Source organism: Rhinopithecus roxellana, chromosome 8 (assembly GCF_007565055.1).
Source record: "Rhinopithecus roxellana isolate Shanxi Qingling chromosome 8, ASM756505v1, whole genome shotgun sequence".
In the NCBI taxonomy this organism is placed as follows: Eukaryota; Metazoa; Chordata; class Mammalia; order Primates; family Cercopithecidae; genus Rhinopithecus; species Rhinopithecus roxellana.
This window is the reverse complement of record NC_044556.1, coordinates 127,914,935-127,937,686: the sequence shown is the minus strand read 5'-3', so window position 1 is coordinate 127,937,686 and position 22,752 is coordinate 127,914,935. Positions and strand designations below refer to the sequence as shown.

Below are 22,752 nucleotides of genomic sequence, written 5' to 3'. Positions count from 1 at the left end.
CAGTGGAGAGAAACATACATGAGAAAAACCCACACTGGGCAAACCAGGTGTTTACTCCCACCAGCGAACATGTCCCCTTCCCCATGCACCTCGACTGGTGGAATTAACTCGTCTCGTTGGAAAGGAAAAGATAATATTGATCTGCAGGGCATACTTACCTATATATCATGTGATGCTTTACCAACATTTCATCCTCGTAATGACCCTCATAAGCTAAGCATTGCCATTCCCATTTTAAAGAAAAAGAAACTGAAACTCAGAGAGGTTAAGTAACAGAACCAGCTAGTGGTAGGGCCCCGAGTTAACACCCCAAAGGTGGTGCTTTTCATGCCAGACCAGACTGCCTCGGGGCTTCTGGACTTCCTCTTCCTGATGTCTCTCTTCCGTGATTGTTGTGGGAATTTGGATGATTTCTCATGTGAGTGAACCTGGCTCAGTCCATGCTCAGGCAAACAGAAGCGCCAGTCTCTGACAGGGTTCAGAGTAAATTTGTCAAGTCAGGCGGGTCCCGGACTGCGGTATCTCGGCTGTACTTTGCCCTAATGAATCAGCTCCATGGAGGCTGGGCAGTTGCAAAGGTAACTGACATGCTGTAGATCTGAGGGCCCGGTCGGTCGTGGTAGATGTGGCACCTGGACTTTGACAGTCTCCAAGAGGAGAGGGGGCACTCTTGGGCCAGGTCCCTGGAGCAGCGCTGAAGGAAGGTGGGAAGCCATCGGAGCAGGTGTGTGGGAACACTTGCTCCCTTCTTTCCCTTCTTTGAGCTGGACGTGCTGTGCCGTCAGATTAGGAAAGGCAAGATGGCCTTTACCGGGGCGAGGAAAGGTCATTTATGTGAATGTGTGAGTGTGATTTGTCATTATAGATGTAATTCCTTCATTTTGAGAATCGAAGGTGCTATTTATTTGGTGTCCTTAATCTGAGGACTGATTTGCTGGAGTTGATGTCTCTTGGCAGCAAAATGATGTGATTTCAGTGGAAAGATTGGGTGTTGCACCTTTGCATTCGGGGAAGGGCTGCCTAGTGAGACTATCTGGGGACAAGGAGAAAGCAGGTTTCTTCTCATTCCGCTTACTTGGTCCAAATGGTTTTGAGTTCCACCAGCCTTCAGAAAAGGCTCATGTGCCCTTCCTTGTGTCTGGGACATTTGGCCTTTCCTGGGATTTGCTGGCAAAGCTGTCATTGCCCTGGCTTTTTCAAGGGAGTGAGCTGACATGGGAAGGAAGCCACAGGTTCCCCTGACTTGAGAGTGACCTTGAGGTGGGAGGCCCCCTCTGCACCTTGCTCTTCTTGTATGTTCTGCTGTCTCACAGCTCTTGGCTCATAGCTGTCGACCCTGGCTCCCTGGTGTTTGAGCAGAGTGACGTCTCGATTTCAACACCCACCCTTTTGACCTTTTGTTCTGATATGAATTTTTATGTGAGGCTGGGATCTTCAGTAATGGAAACAAGTTAACTGATTTGATCAGAATCTTGCAACCTAAAACAGTTTCTAAGGAAGAAAAAAATCGAGGTCGACCTAGTCTGTGGATGCTCCTGACACAAGAGAATCCTGAGCAAGAGTAAGATCTGAGGTGTGCTTTCCTTTGGCGGGTGCAACCCCTGCCCCCCACCACCCCGTGCTGTGAGCAGAGGAACCTGGAAGGTAATCAGTCCTTGGAGCAATTTCCCTTTTCAGGAATACGTGGGGGAAAATTAGTTTGATGCTAGGGAGACTTCCAGGATTTAAAATCTCCAGCCAGGAAGAATCCGGAGACATGGCCTTCTAATTTTTTATGAAAACAATCCTAAATTTGCCTCTTGTTGGCTCCTCTGGAGGAGGAGCAGGGACGACCATATTATATAGGTTCTAGTTCTTTGAGGGGGTTAATGTAAGGATTCAGAAAAGGTGCTTCTTGAAAAGGTCAGTCTAAACTTCTTTTTGTTTAGTAAACATCTTCAGCCACTCATACTACCCTCATCCTTATCCTTGATAACACTACTATTTATTAAGCACTTTAACATGTTGGGTAACATGTCAGGCACTTTGCATAGGTTATCTTTAACTCTGTCAATAGCCTTGCGAGGTAGTCATTACAGTCTCCATTTCATGGGTAAGGAAGTTGAGGCTTGAAAAAATGAACTAGCTAGTTAAGTGGCAGAGTTAGGATTTGAACTCTGATCTAGCTCTCTGCAAGACCCACTCAATGATACCACAGGGCCTCCACTGTAAGTGCTGGGGGAATATGTGAAGAAACATCAACTGGGATTCCTTGATAGCATTTTTAGCTGTACCTATTACTGTTATCTGTCTCCCATGCCTCCCCCATCTGTCATTGTTCCAAATGTACTTTTTAATTTTTTAAGCAATATCAATATAATTGTCTAGTCTGTTATTTGCTTCATGTATCTGAGATTTTTTTTTTTCGGATTTCTCTGTATCCGTGACCATATGGTTTGTTTTAGATAGGTTTCGAGGACCATAGCTGCTCTTTTCACAAAACCTAATCAACCACTATGTTTGGATATAGATTTCAAATGATGATTTTTTTTCCTTTTTCTTTTGTCTGCAGGAAGATAAAATAACTACACAACTTACTCAAAACCCAAGACAAATTCAGAGTCAGTGATGGAACTTTGGGCTCCCCAGAGGCTGCCCCAGACACGAGGGAAGGTCACAGCATCCTCAAAGGATCCAGACGGAGGGTTTTGGAGAGATGGACATCATCGGCCTGTTCCTCACTCTCGGCACAGTGGAGAGAGGTTTCACCAATGGCAAGACAACCGTGGGAGCCCCCAGCCACAGCAGGAGCCCAGGGCAGACCATCAACAGTCCCATTATGCCTCCAGGCCTGGGGACTGGCATCAGCCTCTGTCTAGAATTGACTATTACGAAAGTGGTTATCCCAGTCAGTTGTATTCAAGGTATGGCTTTAGGGCTTGGAATGAATGCAACTCTCCTAAATGCTTATGAATAGATTGTTCTTTTCCTTCTTCCTTTTCCTTTTCTTTTTCTCCCTCTTTTTTCTTTTTCCTTCTCTACCTTACTACATGGCCTTAGCTAAATCCTGTCCTCTCCCAAATTTGTTTCTGATGACTGAAGATAGTATTTCTCTCCTCTTTATCCCCTAGTGGAGCTTCTTAAAGAAGCCATCACAAATGCAATTGAGTATTGGGGGTTTGGGGGGGGCAGTGTAGAGGGAAGAAAAAGTGGTGAAATTCAAAAGAGCAGATGGAATCCTCTTGCTCTGGGATTGCAAAAGGTAGTATGTGTAGACTATGGAAAATTTTTCTTGGAGATCCCTATAAGGAGTTCCTCATTGTCATTAGACCACTCTGCCTTGGGATTAGCATGACACTACCAGCACCAAGAAGAGTCCTAGTGCTTACCACAGTACCCAGAATGTAACAGGCATACCAATAATCCATATTGAATGAATGGGAACTTTAAAAAAATCGACCTTAGATAGAAACTTGGAGGCTACAAGTCCGGAAGGAAGAGGTTGCAGTGAGGTCATTCTGTTCAGGTTGGAGAATCTGGAATTCCTGTTTCCCTGGCCTGTAGCACTGGACTTAATGTTTCATGGAATGTTGGAAGCCGTCTATGTTCTACTTTAGGGGTAATATTTACCTGCTTACAGATTCAGGGTTGAAATTACGACTATTATTATAATGAAATTTGTCTCTAAGAAATACTAAAGAATTACTAATTGGGCTAGGTGCAGTGGCTCACGCTTGTAATCCCAGCACTTTGGGAGGCCGAGGCGGGCGGATCATCTGAGGTCGGGAGTTCGAGACCAGCCTGTCCAACATAGTGAAACCCTGTCTCTACTAAAAATACAAAACAAAACAAAACAAAATTAGCTGGGCGTGGTGGTGCACACCTGTAATCCAAGCTACTTGGGTAGCTGAGATGTGAGAATCACTTGAACCTGGGAGATGGAGATTGCAGTGAGCCGAGATTATGCCACTGCACTCCAGCCTGGGTGACAGAGTGAGACTCTGTCTCAAAAAAAAAAAATTACTAATTGATAAAAACATTAGTATTATGATGGTCCTCTCCCCAATCTTTTTGGATTGTTGAATTCTCAAAGAGAGGCATGTTCAGGACAGAGGCAATAAAAGTAATCAGACTTAAGATAGTCCAGTTTGACTTTTTAATCTCAATTCCATCTGGAATAAGCATGGAAATTACAGTGGTATATTGGAGACTTAACACAGTCATCTCAGGAAGTGATTTTCTCAGATAATGTCAGGACAGAGTTTTCTAAGATAGTATGTATGTATTTGGGGAGTGAGAGTTTTACTATAAAGTAAAAGAGTTTTAAATTAAAAAGGGGTTTTTAGAATAGAGTTTTAAGTAAAAAAATTTTACTATAAAAATTCTACTCTTGTTATGCAACAAAGGCCTGACTCCTGCTCTGATTCTGTTTATAGGATCTAGAATTAACCATGGCTTTCAAGCAGATTCTAGGCTGGGTCACAACTCTGTCCTCTGAAGCTGTTTAGTTTGTCAAGTCTTCCATTGGTTTCTGTCTTTACCACCCTTGTCCTCAACTGACCAGTCTTCTTTGTGCTATTTTAGGCCAGGTTATGAGAATTCATATCAGGGCTATCACTCTCCCACAATGAGGGAGGAATATGCTTATGGAAGTTATTACTATCACGGACACCCGCAGTGGCTGCAGGAAGAAAGAGGTATGGAAAAGTCTCCAAGAAGCCTCTGGGATTTCGGGATGGGGCAGCTGGTCTGAGAGGCAGGGGAGAGACCAACGGAGCCATGTTCAGACCCTCACCTTGGGCATCTTTTCTTGGCCAGACGAGACCACAGCAGAAACACTCCTCCTCGATGTCCTGAGAAGAGATATAAAGGAGTTGTTTTCCTTTGTTTGCATAGATGATGGTACTGTCACTAGTACTATGGGTAGTTTGCACTTCATCCACATTTTTTCTTCTACTTTGCCTTATAGCCAAGATTATAGTCTTCGACCAAGTAATAGTGAAGTCAGTTCTTAAGGACATCTGCTGGGCTATAGTAGGAGTCTGTCACTTCACCCTGAGGACAGCAGATATGCACCCAAAGGAGTGTTCTCCCCTATACTAATAGGTATAGGGTGTGTCTTAATGGCAGCGTCTGAACTGCTAGCAAAGATAAATCTGTTTCAACATTGAACACCCCCCCCCCCACACACATGTACACACCAATCCCCATCGTTGTGCGGTTGTATAGATCCATGCTAATTAGTTCAGAGGGGACTGAGAGGCGTCCTATGGACTTTCACCATCAGCTCTCACCTATCTATTTTTCAATTTGGAAAATATGTTTTTAGATCTACTGTGCTCTAGGAACTCCTCACAGCTCACTAATATCTTTCTAAGAACTTTCAGAAATAGGAAGTGACCTGTCTTGATTTTGTTTTCTCTGAGGGTGCAGTGCCAAGGCAAAGGAGTCCTTATATCTGGCACGAAGATTACCGAGAGCAAAAGTACCTTGATGAACATCATTATGAAAACCAGCACAGTCCATTTGGAACAAATAGTGAGACCCACTTCCAGTAAGTGCGAAAGGAGAGGCCAGTTTGACATGATGTTGTCAAACTCAGACTATGTTGGGCAAATTTTCTGGCGTCTGATGCTGGTCTCTTACCTCCAGAAGCCTGTGTACTTTTGGTTTAGCCACAGGGATATGGGAGTATTCCAGGATGGGCCTGGTCCGCTGTTAATATGGACCCTGGGAAGAGAGATTCTTATCACTGAGAGTCTGTTCCCAAAGCTGGGCAAGTCTGAGTCCTGTGAGGTTCCCTGAGGTCTGTCCTAAAAGAGGACTTTAATTCTGTGTTGGCCTCAGAACAGATATGGCCTAGAAAAAGCTCTCATGATTAGGTCATGAGAACCTGCCTGAGGCTGAGGTGCTTCTCCTCAGCCTACACCTGAGCCCTGAGAATGGGCCATCTCCCTGTGGTAAGACAAGACAGGGAAGAGAGTTTTGCCCAAGCATCTGTCCTGGTGCTCGCAGCTCTGGAATTCACCAACCTAAACACCCTGATGTAAGTCATTCCAGAATGTCAGGCTGTAGAGACCAACCCTTCTCATCAGGACCTGAGGCCGCTTCCAGCCACTGAGCTGTGGAACTCAAGCACTCCTGTTTTTCTGGGATTAGTAGATTGAGGTGGCAAGTGGGAGGAAAATGCTTTCTCCCATGGCACCCAGGCTGACATGGCACCTGACCATGCTTTGGAGCAGGTCAGCTTCCGGTGGAGAGTGCTTCAGCCTTGCTGGCTTGCCCAGGACCTCGCTCACTGCTCCTGTCATTTTGCTGCAGATCTAACAGTAGGAACCCTTATAAAGACAGCCCTGCTTCCAACTCTGGACAGGAGTGGCCCGGGGAGCTGTTTCCAGGGAGCCTGCTTGCTGGGGCCCAGAAAAATAAGGTAACCTAAAGTGACATGGGGGCTGGAGACTGTGTCCATGTGTCTCAGCTGACACTGTCAGCAGTGGCAGAACAGGGCCCTTGGGGATGGATGTCCAGCGGCCAGCTGTCTGGAGGACCCATTCCTTCACTCTTGGCAGAACCTCCACCCATGTCTTCTTTTCTTCCCTCCTTACTGCCTCAGTCTTAGGCAACCGAGGCCCTAAACTGAACTCCTTTGCATTTTCAGCAAATTGAGGGGATTGAGAAAGGTCACCCAGCTCACTCTAACATACTGGGAAAGAGAGGATGCTGTCATCCAGGTGTTAGGTGTTAGGGACTCCAGGGGACTAGCAATTTGGTTTAACCCAGGAAGAGGGAAGTTGCTAGAATCTTTGAATTCAGGTTTGAGAAGCAGGGCTTGAAACCCTTTCTAACTATTCATTCATCCCTCTCCTCTAAAAATCTTATCGTATGCACCAGCTGGGCCACAAAATGGAGATCTTTTTTAAAATAAACTTTTTATTTTAGAATAATTTTAGATTTGCGGAAAATTTGCAAATATACTACAGAGATGGTTCTTTTCTTTTGAGACAGAATCTCACTCTGTTGCCCAGGCTGGAGTGCAGTGGCACAATCTCGGCTCACTGCTACCTTCATCTCCTGGGTTCAGGCGATTCTCCTGCCTCAGCCTCCCGAGTAGCTAGGGTTACAGGCACCCCCCACCATGCCCAGCTAATTTTTGTATTTTTAGTAGAAACAGGGTTTCACCATGTTGGCCAGGCTGGTTTTGAACTCCTGACCTCGTGATCTGCCTACCTTGACCTCCCAAAGTGCTGGAATTACAGGTCTGAGCCACCACGCTCAGCCAGAGATTGGGTCTTAATTTTGAAAGTCTTGTATTGATCTTGTTTCCTTTATTAGGTTTGTATGATTTTTTAGGTCAATTTCTTTTGTATACTTAGTGCTTAAATAGGGTAGGGCACATATGATTATGACTAATAGTAACAATACAATGACAGCAGCCACATACACATGTATAGCACTTTACAGTGTACGAAGAGCTTTACTTTTTATTTTATTTTATTTTTTTCTTGAGACAGAGTCTCACTCTGTTGCACAGGCTGGAGTGCAGTGGCACAATCTCGGCTCACTGCAACCTCTGCCTCCCTGATTCAAGTGATCCTCCTGGCTCAGCCTCCCTAGTAGCTGGGACTACAAGTGTGTGCCGCCATGCCCAGTTAATTTTTGTAGTTTTTAGTGGAGATGGGGTTTCACCATGTTGACCAGGTTGGTCTGGAAATCCTAACCTCAGGCGATCTGATCCTCCTGGGTCGGCCTCCCACAGTGCTGGGATTACAGGTGTGAGCCCCTGGCCTGGCCCAAAGAGCTTTTGAATTCATTATTTTACTTGTATGCACACAAGATGTAAATCAATGAATTTCTTTCTTTATTTCTTTAGAGACAGAGTTTTGCTCTGTCACCCAGGCTGGAGTGTAACAGCATGGTCATAGCTCACTGCAGCCTTGAACTCCTGGGCTCAAGTGATCCTTCCACCTCAGCCTCCCAAGTAGCTGGGGCTATAGGTGTGCATCACCATGCCCAGCTAAATTTTTTTATTTTATTTTATTTATTTATTTTTTTTTGTAGAGATGGGGTCTTGCTATGTTGCAATTTGGGGTCTCAAATTCCTGGGCTCAAGTGATCCTCCTGCTTTGGCCTACCAAAGTGCTGGGATTACAAGTATGAACCATCATACCTGGCCCCATGAATTTCTTTACACCTGCATCCAAGGGGAAAGCATGGTACCTAGAGCATAATAGGTGCTCATTAAACAGTCAATGAATGAGGGCCAGGCACGGTGGCTCATGCCTGTAATCCCAGCACTTTGGGAGGCTGAGGCGGGCAGATCATGATGTCAAGAGATCAAGACCATCCTGGCCAACATGGTGAAACCCCGTCTCTACTAAAAATACAAAAATCAGCTGGCATGGTGGTGTGCCTGTAGTCACAGCTACTTGGGAGGCTGAGGCAGGAGAATAGCTTGAACCCGGGAGGTGGAGGTTGCAGTGAGCTGAGATCGTGCCATTGAACTCCAGTCTCATGACAGAGCAAGACTCTGTCTCAAAAAAAAAAAAAAAAAAAGTTGATGAATGAATACATGAATTACTTGAAGTATATAGGGCAGATATGATTATATCACAGATGAAAGCACTGAGCTCAGAGAGCCTAAGTCACGTGTCCGGGGGCACAGCAGCTGCGTATAAGACAAAGCCGAGATTTGAATTCAAGGGCCCCTGACCCCAAGCCTCCACTCTTTCCATTGGGTCATAATATATCCTTTGGCAAATGCCTATCAACTTGATTTTCTCTTTTTCTCCTTTCAACACATCCACTTTCACTGTATGTGTTTTGTTTCTTTGAAGGAACGCTTGAGAAGACCAGCTCTCTGAAACTTCTTCCTATGTGTTTGTATTGTTTTTAACTTTCAGCCATCACTGGCTAGTGAGTCCAACCTTCTCCAGCAGCGTGAGTCTGGTCTCAGCTCCAGCAGCTATGAGCTCAGTCAGTACATCACAGATGCCCCTGAGCGGGATGATCCTCCAGCTTCAGCAGCTTGGAGTCCAGTTCAGGCTGGTGGGTTCTAAAATGATCACAAGAGTTGGTTGAATCTGATGTGGAAAGGCTGGGTGGAAAGTCTCTGGGAAAGTCAGCCATATGATGGATCATTGTCCACCTCATTTGCTTATGTAGGTCTCTGGGGCAGAGAGGTCAACTTTGGTTCCATTTTCTATCTTTTTGCTTGTAATAGTAATTGCATCATAGCTGATTCCTGGAAGGGAGCACTGCCCCTATCCATCATCAGGTTGGGAAAGGGGGCACTCAGTGGTGCTTTTAAGAAAGGGAAGACCAGAGAGAATTAGGAAAAGCAAAAGCAAGATGCAAAGCATCATTGCTTTGTCTGGATGTAGGAACTTTGTCATGAGTATAGAGGCCACGAAAGCCAGAGACTCGTTGGCCTCTCAACATCACTTAGAGTCTGGGCTGAGTGCATTATCATTTGGACTGAATCATCAAGCCCATGCATTGTATTATGACACATTCTCAGAGGCTTAAATCTGACTGGCGCAGGGAACATGGGCTTCTTCTAATTACACGACCCACCCAGAATCTTATTTTGGTTCAGGCAGAATTTGGGCAGAAATACGTCTGTGGCATATTCCTGAACTAAAGAAAAGTGATGGAAGTAACGCTAACAATGTCCATCTGTGTCTGTTGGTCAGAGGATGTCTCCTCAGCTGGTCCCAAAGCACCCATGAAGTTCTACGTTCCTCATGTTCCTGTGAGTTTCGGGCCAGGAGGTCAGCTGGTGCGTGTAGGTCCCAGCTCTCCCACTGACGGGCAAGCAGCTCTTGTTGAACTGCACAGCATAGAGGTAAAGAAGACCCAGTGTCCCTGGAATGCCGGCACACTGCTTACCTAACTACTCCTAACGTGCTTACCTTGCTTTCCTGTGCCTGAGCTGGGGCATCTCCAGGAATGGGATGCTCTTGTGGAAACTGGGCCATGTACCCCCTGGATTTGGGGGGTGCAGGAATGGGTGGGGCTCTTCTCTGAAAGAATTGATGCTAGAGTTATGTTTTTCCTGAGATGTCAGTGGCTCATCTTTAGCAACAAGATTCACTTTTTTCTTTCTGCTTTCTCTACAAGGCCTTGAGCCACATCCTAGCCCCACGGCCCTGGGGTCTGATACTAGACTTGACTGAAAGGGGCCTAGGGTGGACACAGTCGTAAAGATAAAATCTGATTGTTTTATTGCAGGTTATTCTTAATGATTCTGAAGAGCAAGAGGAGATGAGAAGTTTCTCAGGACCCTTGATTAGGTAAAATGCTGTAAGAGCTGCTGAGTAAGGGCAATCTTCCTGCTCAGATCAGCATTTTGGAGATATGTTCTTGGTTTCCTTGAAAAAAAAAAAGTCCGTCCTTGTTGGAGTGGAATTCTCTGTGCTGCAAGATAGAACCAGATGTGGCCTGAGTCATTCTGACAAGCCATTCAATAGTTGAAGGACAGAAAGCAAAATTAGCATGACAGTTTAGAAATCTAAAACCAGTTCCATTTTGCAGAGGCTGCATGGTAGGAAGTTTTAGTGTTCCGTGTGCTTGATAGATGTTAGCAGAAAAGTGGAGCATCGCCTGGGAAGTCCCTGACGAGTGGATCATAGCAGAAACAATTCTTGTAACAGTGGCTTTTTCCTGGAGAGGTAGATAAGATCGGCAGTGTTCAAGTTATGGAACAGTGTGCGAGTGAGCCCTCTGCAGTACTCAGCTAGGACTGCTTTTAAATATTTAGTTATATTTCTGATAAATGTAACTCAGGGCATCTTTGTTGAGGAGAGAGTCCTTGCTGGATGACAGCCCACGTGGGTCTCAGGCTCAGGCATCCTACGTACTAGGAATACCATGGTGGACAGGTCAGCCCTCTCTGAACCGTAGTTTTCCCCCTGGAAGTGGTATAACACCTGCTCTCCCTACCCGAGGCTTGTCTGTGAGTCTCAAGTGAGATTATTCACATGGAAAGTATCATCACCAATATATAAATGTATTCCTCTTATGGCATCTGACAGTTCCCTCAAGTAAAAATGAGTGTTCTCTCTGTTTCTTACACACGGGTATACAGATATGGGGCAAAAAAGCGAGTTGGGTTATTCAAAGAGTGGGGTACTAAGCCTAACTTGGCTTTGATATTATTGGATGATCTTGAGCAAATCATAATGCCAATCATATTGATCACTTAATACATGCCGCACAATTTTCTAATTCCTTTTTGTATGGAGGTATGTTCTTTTACTGTCCCTATTTTAGGGGACAAAGCTGAGGCTCAGAGGAGGTAAGAAACTTGTCTAAACAGAGAAGTGGCAGACCAAGATTTAGACCCAGGGTTATCTGACTCCAAAGTCTGCTTTTACTTGCTATCCTGTACAGTGACTTCAGGTCTCTGGGCCTCTGTTGCTTCATCTATGAAATGGAGGGGGTGCATGAGAGAATCTCTGAAATTTCTTCCTGTTCTATAAGAAAATAACTATCCTATAGCTATAGACTCATTACTCTTAGCCCTGACTTGTCAGATTTCTATCTCAACCACAGCCCAGCCAGGACTTGCATACTTAGGAGGAGCCTGGGGTCCGAAACAGGGAAGTGTCTGCCTGCTCACTCTTCGCTCCCTAAATTTTTTCCATGTAGGGAAGATATACATAAGGTGGATATTATGACGTTTTGCCAGCAGAAAGCAGCTCAGAGCTGCAAATATGAGACACTGGGGAGCAGAGACTCAGCTCTACTGTGGCAGCTCTTGGTTCTCCTTTGTCGCCAAAATGGGGTAAGTTACTGTTTTGGTGGGAGAGCAGGTGCAGGCTGAAATTTAAGTCTTCATGGGATAGATAAGATTATGTTTATGGCAATGTTAAAGAAGCCACAAATTGCTCCAAGGGGAAAAATTGCTCACATGTCAATGCCAGTTTGCTAATGCAAATCTTCCCTGATGATCTTCCTTGGTCTGGGAATATTGTAGTTTCTGAGTTATTGCACCAGCCAGGTAATATACCTGTGAAATTGTAAATGTTTCTGGTAAGCTTTGTGGCTCCTGACAGGCAGAAAATAACCATGATAGTGATGCTGAAGTTTGAAATATAGCAATCTAAGAAAGGACTGCCTTATGTTTGCATAATTGGACTCCTTGCGAAGAAGGCAGGCTCCCTGGTGCCTTCCTTCTCCAGCTGGGGCGGCCAGCCTGAGGACCCATAGGATTCTCCTCAGATGATCCTCTTTGCCTTACAGTCCATGGTGGGGTCTGACATTGCTGAGCTGCTAATGCAAGACTGCAAGAAGCTGGAGAAGTACCAACGGCAGCCCCCTGTGGCCAACCTCATCAGCCTGACCGATGAGGACTGGCCAGTGCTGAGCTCTGGGACCCCGAACCTGCTCACCGGAGAGATCCCCCCCAGTGTGGAGACACCTGCGCAGATCGTGGAGAAATTCACTAGACTGCTCTACTATGGAAGGAAGAAGGCAAGTATGCCCTTCGCCCAATCCCTCTCCACCACTCACCCCTGCCCCAATTGTGTGAATAGTATATACTCATTTCAGGGAGGATGCGAGAAGTTCAGAAAGAAACAACAAAGAAAATAAAAACACCCACAGTTCTACCATTAAAAGACAATGAACTATTAAATGAAATAAGCCAGGTACAGAAAGACAAACATCACATGTTCTCACTTATTTGTGGGATCTAAAAATCAAAACAGTTGAACTCATGGAGATGGAGAGTAGAAGGATGGTTACCAGAGGCTGGGAAGGGCAGTAGGGGAGGGTGGGAGGGAGGTTGGGAGGGTTAATTGTGCAAAAAAAAAAAAAAAAAAGAATGAATATGACAGTATTTTATAGCACAACAGGGGAACTACAGTCAATAATAATTTAATTATACTTTTAAAAATAACCAAAAGAGTATAATTGGATTGTTTGTAACACAAAGGATAAATGCTTGAGGGGATGGATACCCCATTTATCATGATGTGATTATTAAACATTGCAAGCCTGTACCAAAATATCTCATATATTTTACTCCATAAATATATATACCTACTATGTACTCATAAAAATTAAAAATAAAAAAATTAAAAATCGAAAAGATAATACCTGTTAACATTTTGATATATTTACTTCCAGCATTTTTCCATGCATATATATTAAAAAGAAAATAAAATTGCATATACAATTGTTTATTTCTCTTTTTAAACTTAAGATGATATGGTAAAATACCCTCATGGCATTAAATATGCTCCAACAACACCATTTAAAAAATAGTTATACAATATTCCATCATATTATGTATCATATTTTATTTAGCTATTCTACTATTATTGAATATTTAGACTATTTACAATTTTGTCCACCATTATAAATTATATCATTTACACATCTTGTTACATGAGTCTTTAGCTGATCTTTTAAATTTTTTAGGACAGATTCCTAGAAGTGGAATTACTGGGTATATAAATGGTATGCACTTTTAAAAGGTTCTTTATGGCCGGGCGCGGTGGCTCAAGCCTGTAATCCCAGCACTTTGGGAGGCTGAGACGGGCGGATCACGAGGTCAGGAGATAGAGACCATCCTGGCTAACACGGTGAAACCCCGTCTCTACTAAAGATACAAAAACTAGCCGGGCGAGGTGGCGGGCGCCTGTAGTCCCAGCTACTCTGGAGGCTGAGGCAGGAGAATGGCGTAAACCCGGGAGGCGGAGCTTGCAGTGAGCTGAGATCTGGCCACTGTACCCCAGTCCAGGCGACAGAGCGAGACTCCGCCTCAAAACAAAAACAAAAACAAAAACAAAAACAAAACAAAACAAAAAAAAGGTTCTTTATATATACACCAAATTAATTTCCAGGAAGTTTGTTTACAAATACTCCTGCTGCTATATCTAAGGCTTCCAATCAATATTGAATACAGATGCTCCTCGACTTACAATGTTTATATCCCAATAAACCCATCATTAAATAGAAAAATCATAAGTTGAAAATGCATTTGATACACCTAACCCAACATCATAACTTAGCCTAGCCTACCTCACATGTACTCAGAATGTTTACCTTAACCCACAAAATCATCTAACCCAGAGCCTCCTTTTTAATAAGGTGCTAAATATCTCATATAATTTATTGAATATGTTACTGAAAGTGAAAAACAGAATGGTTGTATGGGCACTTGAAGTACAGTTTCTACCAAATGTGTATCGATTTCACACCATTGTAAAGTCAAAAACTCATAAAGCAGGGACTGTCTGTACTTTAAACAGATGAAGATTGATTTCTAGCTTAATTTTGAGGTTGAGATTATACTTTACAAAAGTCATAAAAATTTAAGTGTTTGGATAGATAATTAAAATCAATTTGAATCGATTTCATTCAAAAATTAAAATATAAAAAAGACATAATTGGGAAATGATGCTCTCATCCCCTAGTCACCCAATTTTTCTCTCTGAAATATCCAGAGAAATTTTATGCTTATATTGTTATTTTCTCTTTGTTAAAAAATAGCGTACTATATACCATTTCTGTGCCTTCCCTTTTCCATTTTACAAAATACCTCAGAAAACACTCTTTTTAGGGTTGCCAAACTTTTTCTATAATTGGACAGATGTAAAAAATGTAAAATGTAAACGTTTTACATTTTGCAGGCCATGGGGCCTCTAGTACAACTACTCAGCTCTGCCTTTATAGTGTGAAAGTGGTCACAGAAAATATGTAAATGAATGGGTGTGGCCGTGTTTCAGTAAACTTCATTTATAGACATAGAAATTTGAGTTACCATATACTTATAATGCATAGTGAAATTAAAAAAATTTTTTTTCCAATCACTTAAAAAGGTAGTAACTATTCTGAGGCTATGGCCTGTACCAAAATAGGCAGTGTGCTGGATTTGGCCTTTAGGCCATATTTTGCTGACCTCTGCTCTATAGCCTATATAAATACCTTTCTCATTATTTCTTACATTGGCATAGTTTTCTACTGATAAATTATAATTAATTTAACTAAACCTCATATAGCTTGACATGAAGAGTACTTCCAGTCTTCTGCAATTACAATGTTGCAATGAATAACCACTGTCATTTTGCCCAGTGTGAAAGAATATATGTAAGATAAATTTCTAGAGGCAGAGTGTTGGGCAAAGGATATGGTTTGTAATTTTGATAGATACTGACAAATTGCCTTTTAGAGGTTGTGCCAATTCACTCTACCAGCAATGCAAGAGAGTGCCTGTTTTCCTACATTCTTACCACAGTATGTTTCAAACTCTTTGATAGGTGCCAGTCTGAGAAGTGAAAAAAGGCTGGACGTGGTGACTCACGCCTGTAATCCCAGCATTTTGGGAGGCAGGCAGATTACTTGAGGCCAGGAGTTTCAGACCAGCCTGGGTGACATGGAGAAACCCCATCTCTACAAAAAATACAAAAATTAGCCAGGCATGGTGGTATAGCCTGTAGTCCCAGCTACTTGGGAGGCTGAGGCATGAGAATTGCTTAAACCTGGGAAGTGGAGGTTGCAGTGAGCTGAGATCATGCCACTGCACTCCAACCTGGGTGACAGAGAGAGACTGTCTCAAAAGAAAAAATTATCAGCGAATTTAAAATTTTTTTGTAGATATGGGGTCTTGCTGTGTTGCCAGGGCTGGTCTCAAACTCCTGGGCTCAAGTGATCCTCCCCCTCAACCTCCCAAAGTGTAGGGATTACAGGTGTGAGCCACCACACTGGGCCTGCATTTCTCTTATTGAAATGAATACGTTCAATTCAATTCAATTCAAAATGAATTCAATGAAGTTGAATTTTTTTTTTTTTTTTTTTTTTTTTTTTTTTTTTTTTGAAACGGAGTCTCGCTCTGTCACCCAGGCTGGAGTGCAGTGGCCGGATCTCAGCTCACTGCAAGCTCTGCCTCCCGGGTTTACACCATTCTCCTGCCTCAGCCTCCCGAGTAGCTGGGACTACAGGCGCCCGCCACCTCACCCGGCTAGTTTTTTGTATTTTTTAGTAGAGACGGGGTTTCACCACTGTTAGCCAGGATGGTCTCGATCTCCTGACCTTGTGATCCACCCGTCTCGGCCTCTCAAAGTGCTGGGATTACAGGCTTGAGACACCGCACCCGGCCAAAGTTGAATATTTTTTAATATGTGAATTTTTTGTCATTGATTTCCTGCATTTTTCTATTGAGTCTCTGATTCTCACTTATTGATTTGTTGGAGCTCTTTATGTTTTTAGGGCTTTCTGTGTAAAATTGTAAGTTTCTGGGGGTCATGTTTAGAAAGGCTTTTTCTACTTCAAAATTAATTTATAAAAATGAAGTTGAAGTACTTTTCATTTTTCCATTTAAATATTTAATTCCTTGTTTTTGTATATGATGCTGTCTTTTATTTTTTTAATTGACAAAAGTTGTATATATGTATAGTATACAACATGATATATATGTATATATATACACACACTGTGGAATGGCTAAATGGGGCTAGTTAACATATGTGTCACATCACATATTTATCATGTTTTTTCTAATGAGAACACTTAAAATCTCCTCTCTTAGTGATTTTCAAGTACACTATACATTGGTATTTACTGTAGTCTTGATGTTCAAGTGCTATGAAACTTTTGCTAAAGAGTTGAGGCTAACTGGCAACCATGTCTGACGGGAAGCTGATGGAATAGCACAGTGGATTTTGATAAAGTGAAGGCTGGTGAAGGTGACAGCCTAGAGAAAAACACTATGCTAGCTATAACCTACTTCCTGGCTGTTCACATTCTTATATGAGGCTCTAAGAATTTTCTGAAGCCCAGCCTCCGCTGCTCAGGATGCAGCAGTGCCTAAGCACAGGAACTTGTTGTGAGTGGAAGGTGGGAAAGGCACTCTTGAATGTGATGTTTTGGTTTTCAGGAAGCCTTGGAGTGGGCCATGAAGAACCACTTGTGGGGCCATGCTTTGTTCTTGTCCAGCAAGATGGACCCACGGACCTACAGCTGGGTCATGAGTGGGTGAGTTGGAACTTAACAAAAGAGACCAGTGGGGCAGAGAGGCCTCCTCACCAAAGGTGGAGGATGAGGGTGTGGAGAAACGCCAGACGCACCGAGGAGCCTCACACTCCAAGGATCTTTCCATGTTCTCTTTTCTGAGCTGGACATAGCATTTCTCTGTTTTAGACACAGATACATTCTTTCTACCTGCTAAATTGAATACAGAGTTTTAGTAAAATTGCCCAGGGTGAGAGTTTCCAAAAATTAAATAGGTTTTTACATTGCAGTAGCCTTCTCTCTTTGGGAGGGGCTGTTCCAGCTAGTTCTGGTAATAAGGGGTAGGTGATCACTTCCTTAGAGCCTTGGGACTGAGGGTCTTTGGTGTAAGCAGTTGTCTACTGTTTATATTTGTGATGAGGTTCTGGGTACTGAGAGTAGGGTAGGGGTGTGGGGTAGCAGGGTCGTGAGCTGTGGTAGGAAAAGGATTTTTTGCACTGGCAGTGAGATCCAGAAGTCTGCATCGGCAGCAGTGGGAGGTGTTGAGACTGAAGAGATGTGCTTAGTCAGAAATGACGTCAGCACACTGTGGTCTGGGTGCCAGCGTGGACCAGGAAAAATGCCCAAACCAGGATGAGGTAGGGATGGAAGCAAGGGTCCATAGCCAGGAGTTTGGAATAAGGAGATGAAACAGAGTGAAAGAAAGCCAGGATCAAATAGGGGTGCTGGATGGAGAAGGGTTTCTGAGTAAGTCCTTCAGGCTCCTCCTAGCATCCATGGGTTGGCAGGGACAAATGTGGTGGGTGGGGTGAGGCACCCTCCTGTAAGGGGCAGACTTGGGTCAGACAGCAAGAAAGATGCTACCTCAAAGTGCTTAGCTTCTAGTGCTGGTTAAAGCTGTGAAGCTATCCTCTCAGCTGAACTTACATTTGAATTGGCCGTAAATCCTGTTGGGCAGAGGTTGAATTAGAAGATGACACTTGCGTCGGCATGGTGGCTCACGCCTGTAATCCCAGCACTTTGGGTGGCCAAGGTGGCTGGATCACCTGAGGTCAGGAATCTGAGACCAGCCTGGCCAACATGGTGAAACCCCGTCTCTACTAAAAATACAAATATTAGCTGGACATGGTGGCGGGCGCCTGTAATTCCAGCTACTCTGGAAGCTGAGACAGGAGAATCGCTTGAACCTGGGAGGTGGTGGTTGCAGTGAGCAGAGATCACATCATTGCACTCCAGCCTGGGCAACAAGAGCAAAACTGCATCTCAAAAAAACAAACAAACCAACAAACAAAAACACTTAACACTTCCATGTTAAGTTCAGTCTGAGGGACTAGTGACTGCACCACCGGCCAGCCCATTCTGCGTGATGGCCTCGGTTGAGTCTCGTGACGACTCCACCCTTCAGTCTTCCTGGAGACTGGAATGGTGAGGAACATAGAAGTTGTATTATGATACCTGCTTGGAGTTCCGGTGGCAAGAGTGCTGTTAAATAAAGGACGGTGTTTTGAGGATGATTTGCCTTTCGGCTTTGAAAACGAACATCCCACAGCCCCACATTGTAGCATACATCTCTGCTACAGGTTTTTGCCTTGGGCCATTGATTTTTGATGGAGCCCAGTGAATTGTGAAAAATACCTCTCACTGAGTAGGCTTAAATCTCAAATCAGCTGTAGAGCTTATTATATCCTTGTTAAGCATATCCCATGGTTTGTCATCAGCAGGATCATTTCTGGCCCCTGTTCCACGCCTCTTTGGTTACTGAAAATGGCTATTTAGTGCTTGTGAGCAAAAGCACTACAGACCCAGGCTCTTGATGAGCCAGAAAAACGGCACTGAGTGCTGTGGGCTTGGTGTGGGGGAGGGCTGCAGGGAGTGGGAGATCTGGGTGGCTGGGAAGGGGGGTGCCCATGGAGAAGAGCTTCCAGATAAACTGCTGTGGCTCTCCAGGGGACCTTTGAGATGTCAGTGGGTCATCTCAGTGATGGAAGAAGACCCACAGAAATGGTTATTCCATAGTTAGGCCATTGAGACCAAGGTGCAGAAAATACCCCCAACAATGAGATCTAGCTGGGGTGTGCGGTAGATTGAGGACCCTGCCATCTCTCCTCAAAGGAGGATGTGACAGAGGCATGGCAGAAAGTAAAGAGATGTTCACGTTCCTAAGGAAGCTGCCAAAATCTGATAAAATTATGTGAGGCCCTGAGCTTTGTGGGCAATGGGTAAAGAGGTTCCCTGGGTGTGGTCTTCACTGACTATCCTTCTCTCTGCAGCTTCACCAGCACGCTGGCGGTCAATGACCCACTGCAGACCCTATTCCAGCTCATGTCGGGGAGGATTCCACAGGCAGCCACGGTACCCCTGTGACAGGATTCCTTTACCACCCTGGCATCCCAAGGGCTTGATGGGGTGGGGACTGCTCAGGAGTGTGATGGCTTTCAGGAGCAAACGTGATGATAATATTAATAGTTTGTTAATCACTTACCATGTGCTGGGCCCTGTGCTAAGTGCTTTGATGCATATTATTTGGTTTAATGCATAGAGGTAGGAAATATTCTCTCTGCTTTGCAGATGTGGAAACTGAGCTGCAAAGGTGTAAGATGACCCAAGGTCAGAGATAGTGAGTGGTGGGCTCAGGATCTGTCTGGGTCTGTCTGACTCTGAAGACCTTGGCCTTCCCAAAATGTCAAAGCTGCCTGCTCTGCTGTGAATGGCAAGAGGACCTGTGCCTGTTCTGCAGGCTTCCCCTGGCAGGGCTGCCCTTCTTTTTCTCTGGAGGAATGCTTCCCACCACTGCACACTGGCACTTCAAAGCTGGACATACGCAATTTCAGTCTTCTAGAGTTGATGTGGCTGAGAGTCTGAGGCCAGCTTGATAGTTTGCCCATTATAGGAGACTTGATCTTTTGGCCCCAAAGTATTCCTTCCTTACCTTTGACGTCCAGTCACTTTACTAGATTATGCCCTGGTGTTGACTGTCTGGATCCATTTTTTTCCTTGGGGTATATATAACATGTTCTTTTAATATGTACATTCATATGTTAGAGTTCAGGAATGTTTTATTGGATTATATCCTTCAATATTTGTTTTGTTCCCGTTATTTTGGTTTCCTTTTCAGGAATTCCATGTACACATATTTCATATATATACATATATGAATTATACCTATAATTTTCTCTTTAATAATTTTTTATTATCTTCTTTCCTCTCTTGCCCGCCCTTCCTTCCCTCCTCCCTGCCTCCCTCCCTTCCTTCCTCCCTCCCTCCCTCCCTCCCTTCCTTCCTCCCTCCCTCCCTCCCTCCCTCCCTTCCTTCCTCCTTCCCTGTTTCCTTCCTTTCTTTTTTCCTTCCTCTGTCCTTTACTGTGTTTTCACCGGTGTCTCTTGCTTTTGTGCTCTGGTGTTTCTGTCTATTTCTTCAATTTCCCCTTACTTTTTTCCTGAGCTCTGCACATTACATTCATCTCCTGTTATCCACCATCTATTTCCTGGGCTCTTATAACTCAGATTATGCTCTTGCTTCACAGACGCAATTGTTTCATTATTTTACTTAAATTCATGACAAAATGTTTGGTGACAATTTTTCATTTGTTTTGTGGTAACATTTTTGTAGTAAATGTTCTCTCTCCCCTCTATTTTTCATGTTACCTTCCTCCTTCTGTCTTAGGGTGTATTTGTATATATTCTGTGCTTGCTTTCTCATATTACATAACTTTAAAGGAGTTGAATCTTTCCTGGGTTTATATTTCCAGTTATTGATATTAGGTTTGTGCAGAGGATGGGCCAGGCCATATTCCAGGCCATCTGGCATTTTCTGCAGGACCCAGAGTTTTCCGTGTGAGCCTGAGTTGCCTTTGCCACTCTCCAGCTGGTGGGGAGAGCTGTGGGGTCCTCTCCCTTGTGTCCTCTCGGCTTCCCCATGGAGGGACTCTGTCCAATCTCCGTTACTTTTGGTAGCCTTTTCTTATATCTTGAGGCTTGGGTTTTGTGAACACTAGTTTTAATAAAAATTGACCTCACGCTTTTCCTTTATTTTTTTATCCTTCTTATTGCTTGTGGCTAATTCCAAGAAAAGAGAAATGATTTTCATGCCCCGTCATCAAATCAACTGGCTATTTTGTAGCACAGAGTGTGCCTCACAATTCAGTGGACTGGCCTGTGCTCCACAATGGAACTGCATTATGTCACGAAGCACTAAATGCAGGAAGTGATACAATTAGCTATGGTTGTTGTTGTTTTTTTTTTTTTTGTAATAGTAGAGTTAGCTAAATTTCCCTTATTTTTAGATGAGAAAACGGAGGAGCCAGAGGTGATGTGTCAATGCATTATTCGATCTTAGGGAGTTTCCCAGCACTTCAGCATGTACTAAAAGGCTGGATTTCAGTTTCATGTGATGAGTGGGGTGGTGGAAAAGCACGGCAACAGGACAACACAGACGTGGGTTTCACACCAGTTTAACCTAGACTCTGTACGCCTTTCTGCCAGGTGAACTTGGCTTTGTTTCTTAATCTCACAGAGCCTCAGTTTTTAATCTTTATTGGGATTTTTGTTCCTAACCAGTAGAGTTATTGTGAAAATTAAAGGAGAGAGAACATCTGAACATATCAACCATCATGCTTGGCCCATTGACGTTAATTAATAAATGTTGGTGCTTTATCTCTCTCTCTCTCTCTCTCTCTCCTGTGTCCCCTCCACTTCTCCATTGATCTGATTCATAGTGATCTTTTTCAAATCACCAGCGAGGAGACAGAATAATGACCTCTAAGTTTTTCTTTGTGTGTGTGTGTGTGTTTAGCAAGGGATTTCCTTCTCTTTTGCTGGTTTCTGTAGATCAGCAAGAAGCAGCTTGGCTTACATGTTAAAATGAAGGTCATAATAGGACTTAGCACATGTGATTGTTGGTAGGAGAAATGCTTAGCACAGGATATGGTTCATGGTTCGATGTGACACATGAGAACTGCTATTATTATGATTTATCATCACCATCATTGTCATCATCCTCTTCACACTGCATTGACCAGATCAACAAGGAGTGGGTATAAAATGGAGTTGAATAAAGCATCTTTTATTCCCTGGGATAATTACAAAGACCAAGTAATTATGAATGGTTTTAACCTCCAAATCTTAGTTATTATTGGCAATCTCCTGCCCTACCTATCTATATAACAAATCGGAAGGTAGGCAGCTGTGCAAATCACCTCTTTCCTCTGCTCAGCTTCCAACTGTGTGTGTGTGTGTGTGTGTGTATTTATACCTATATGTAATTAAGTGCAAACCAAATGTGAAGCACCATGCGATGTGCTTTACACAACTATCTTATTTTATTATCAACAATAACCTGTTAGGTAGAAATTATGATCTCCATTTTAGGGATGAGAAAACAAAGGTTCAGAGACATTAAGAAACTTGCTCAAGGTAAGCTAGTAAGATGCAGGACTCGAGTTGGGGCCTGTGTTGTTTCCATGACATTATATTGTTTCTTTATTGATATTTTCTGCCTTGAAATTCTCCTTTGTTTAGTAGGACAGCCTTAGGGAGAGATGGTAGGGAAAACACCATTTATGCGGGGTTTTGTACATTTCCACCACGCTGCTTACTCTCTGTTGCCCCCTGGTGGAATTCTGCTGCCTCTGCATTGTCCTAGCTGGGACACTTGGCTTGATTTTCTTATTCCTGAAGTAGTAATAGGAACTGGACTTCGTAAGGTTGCTGTAAAGATTAAATAAGAGGATGTGTGTGAATGGGCTTTGTAAAGTCAGAAAACATAGGCATTTGGTAAGACATTAAGCAAGCCCGTGTTCCCCTGACTTCTGTGACAGGC

The 22,752-nt window shown here is 43.6% G+C and overlaps 1 protein-coding gene across 1 annotated transcript in view; it reads left to right on the top strand.

The window, feature by feature from the left end:
- The first annotated feature begins 363 nt into the window (after positions 1-363).
- The window catches only part of LOC104672018 (protein transport protein Sec16B), a 48,317-nt gene continuing 25,928 nt past the window's right edge, over positions 364-22,752 (top strand). The window contains exons 1-12 of the mRNA XM_030936452.1: positions 364-418; positions 2,552-2,903; positions 4,564-4,676; positions 5,413-5,533; positions 6,301-6,409; positions 8,880-9,024; positions 9,672-9,823; positions 10,210-10,271; positions 11,629-11,764; positions 12,223-12,453; positions 16,862-16,959; positions 19,206-19,287. Coding sequence (XP_030792312.1) covers positions 2,608-2,903; positions 4,564-4,676; positions 5,413-5,533; positions 6,301-6,409; positions 8,880-9,024; positions 9,672-9,823; positions 10,210-10,271; positions 11,629-11,764; positions 12,223-12,453; positions 16,862-16,959; positions 19,206-19,287 — 1,545 coding nt within the window. The 5' untranslated portion in view covers positions 364-418; positions 2,552-2,607. The remainder of the gene's footprint in view (positions 419-2,551; positions 2,904-4,563; positions 4,677-5,412; positions 5,534-6,300; positions 6,410-8,879; positions 9,025-9,671; positions 9,824-10,209; positions 10,272-11,628; positions 11,765-12,222; positions 12,454-16,861; positions 16,960-19,205; positions 19,288-22,752) is intronic.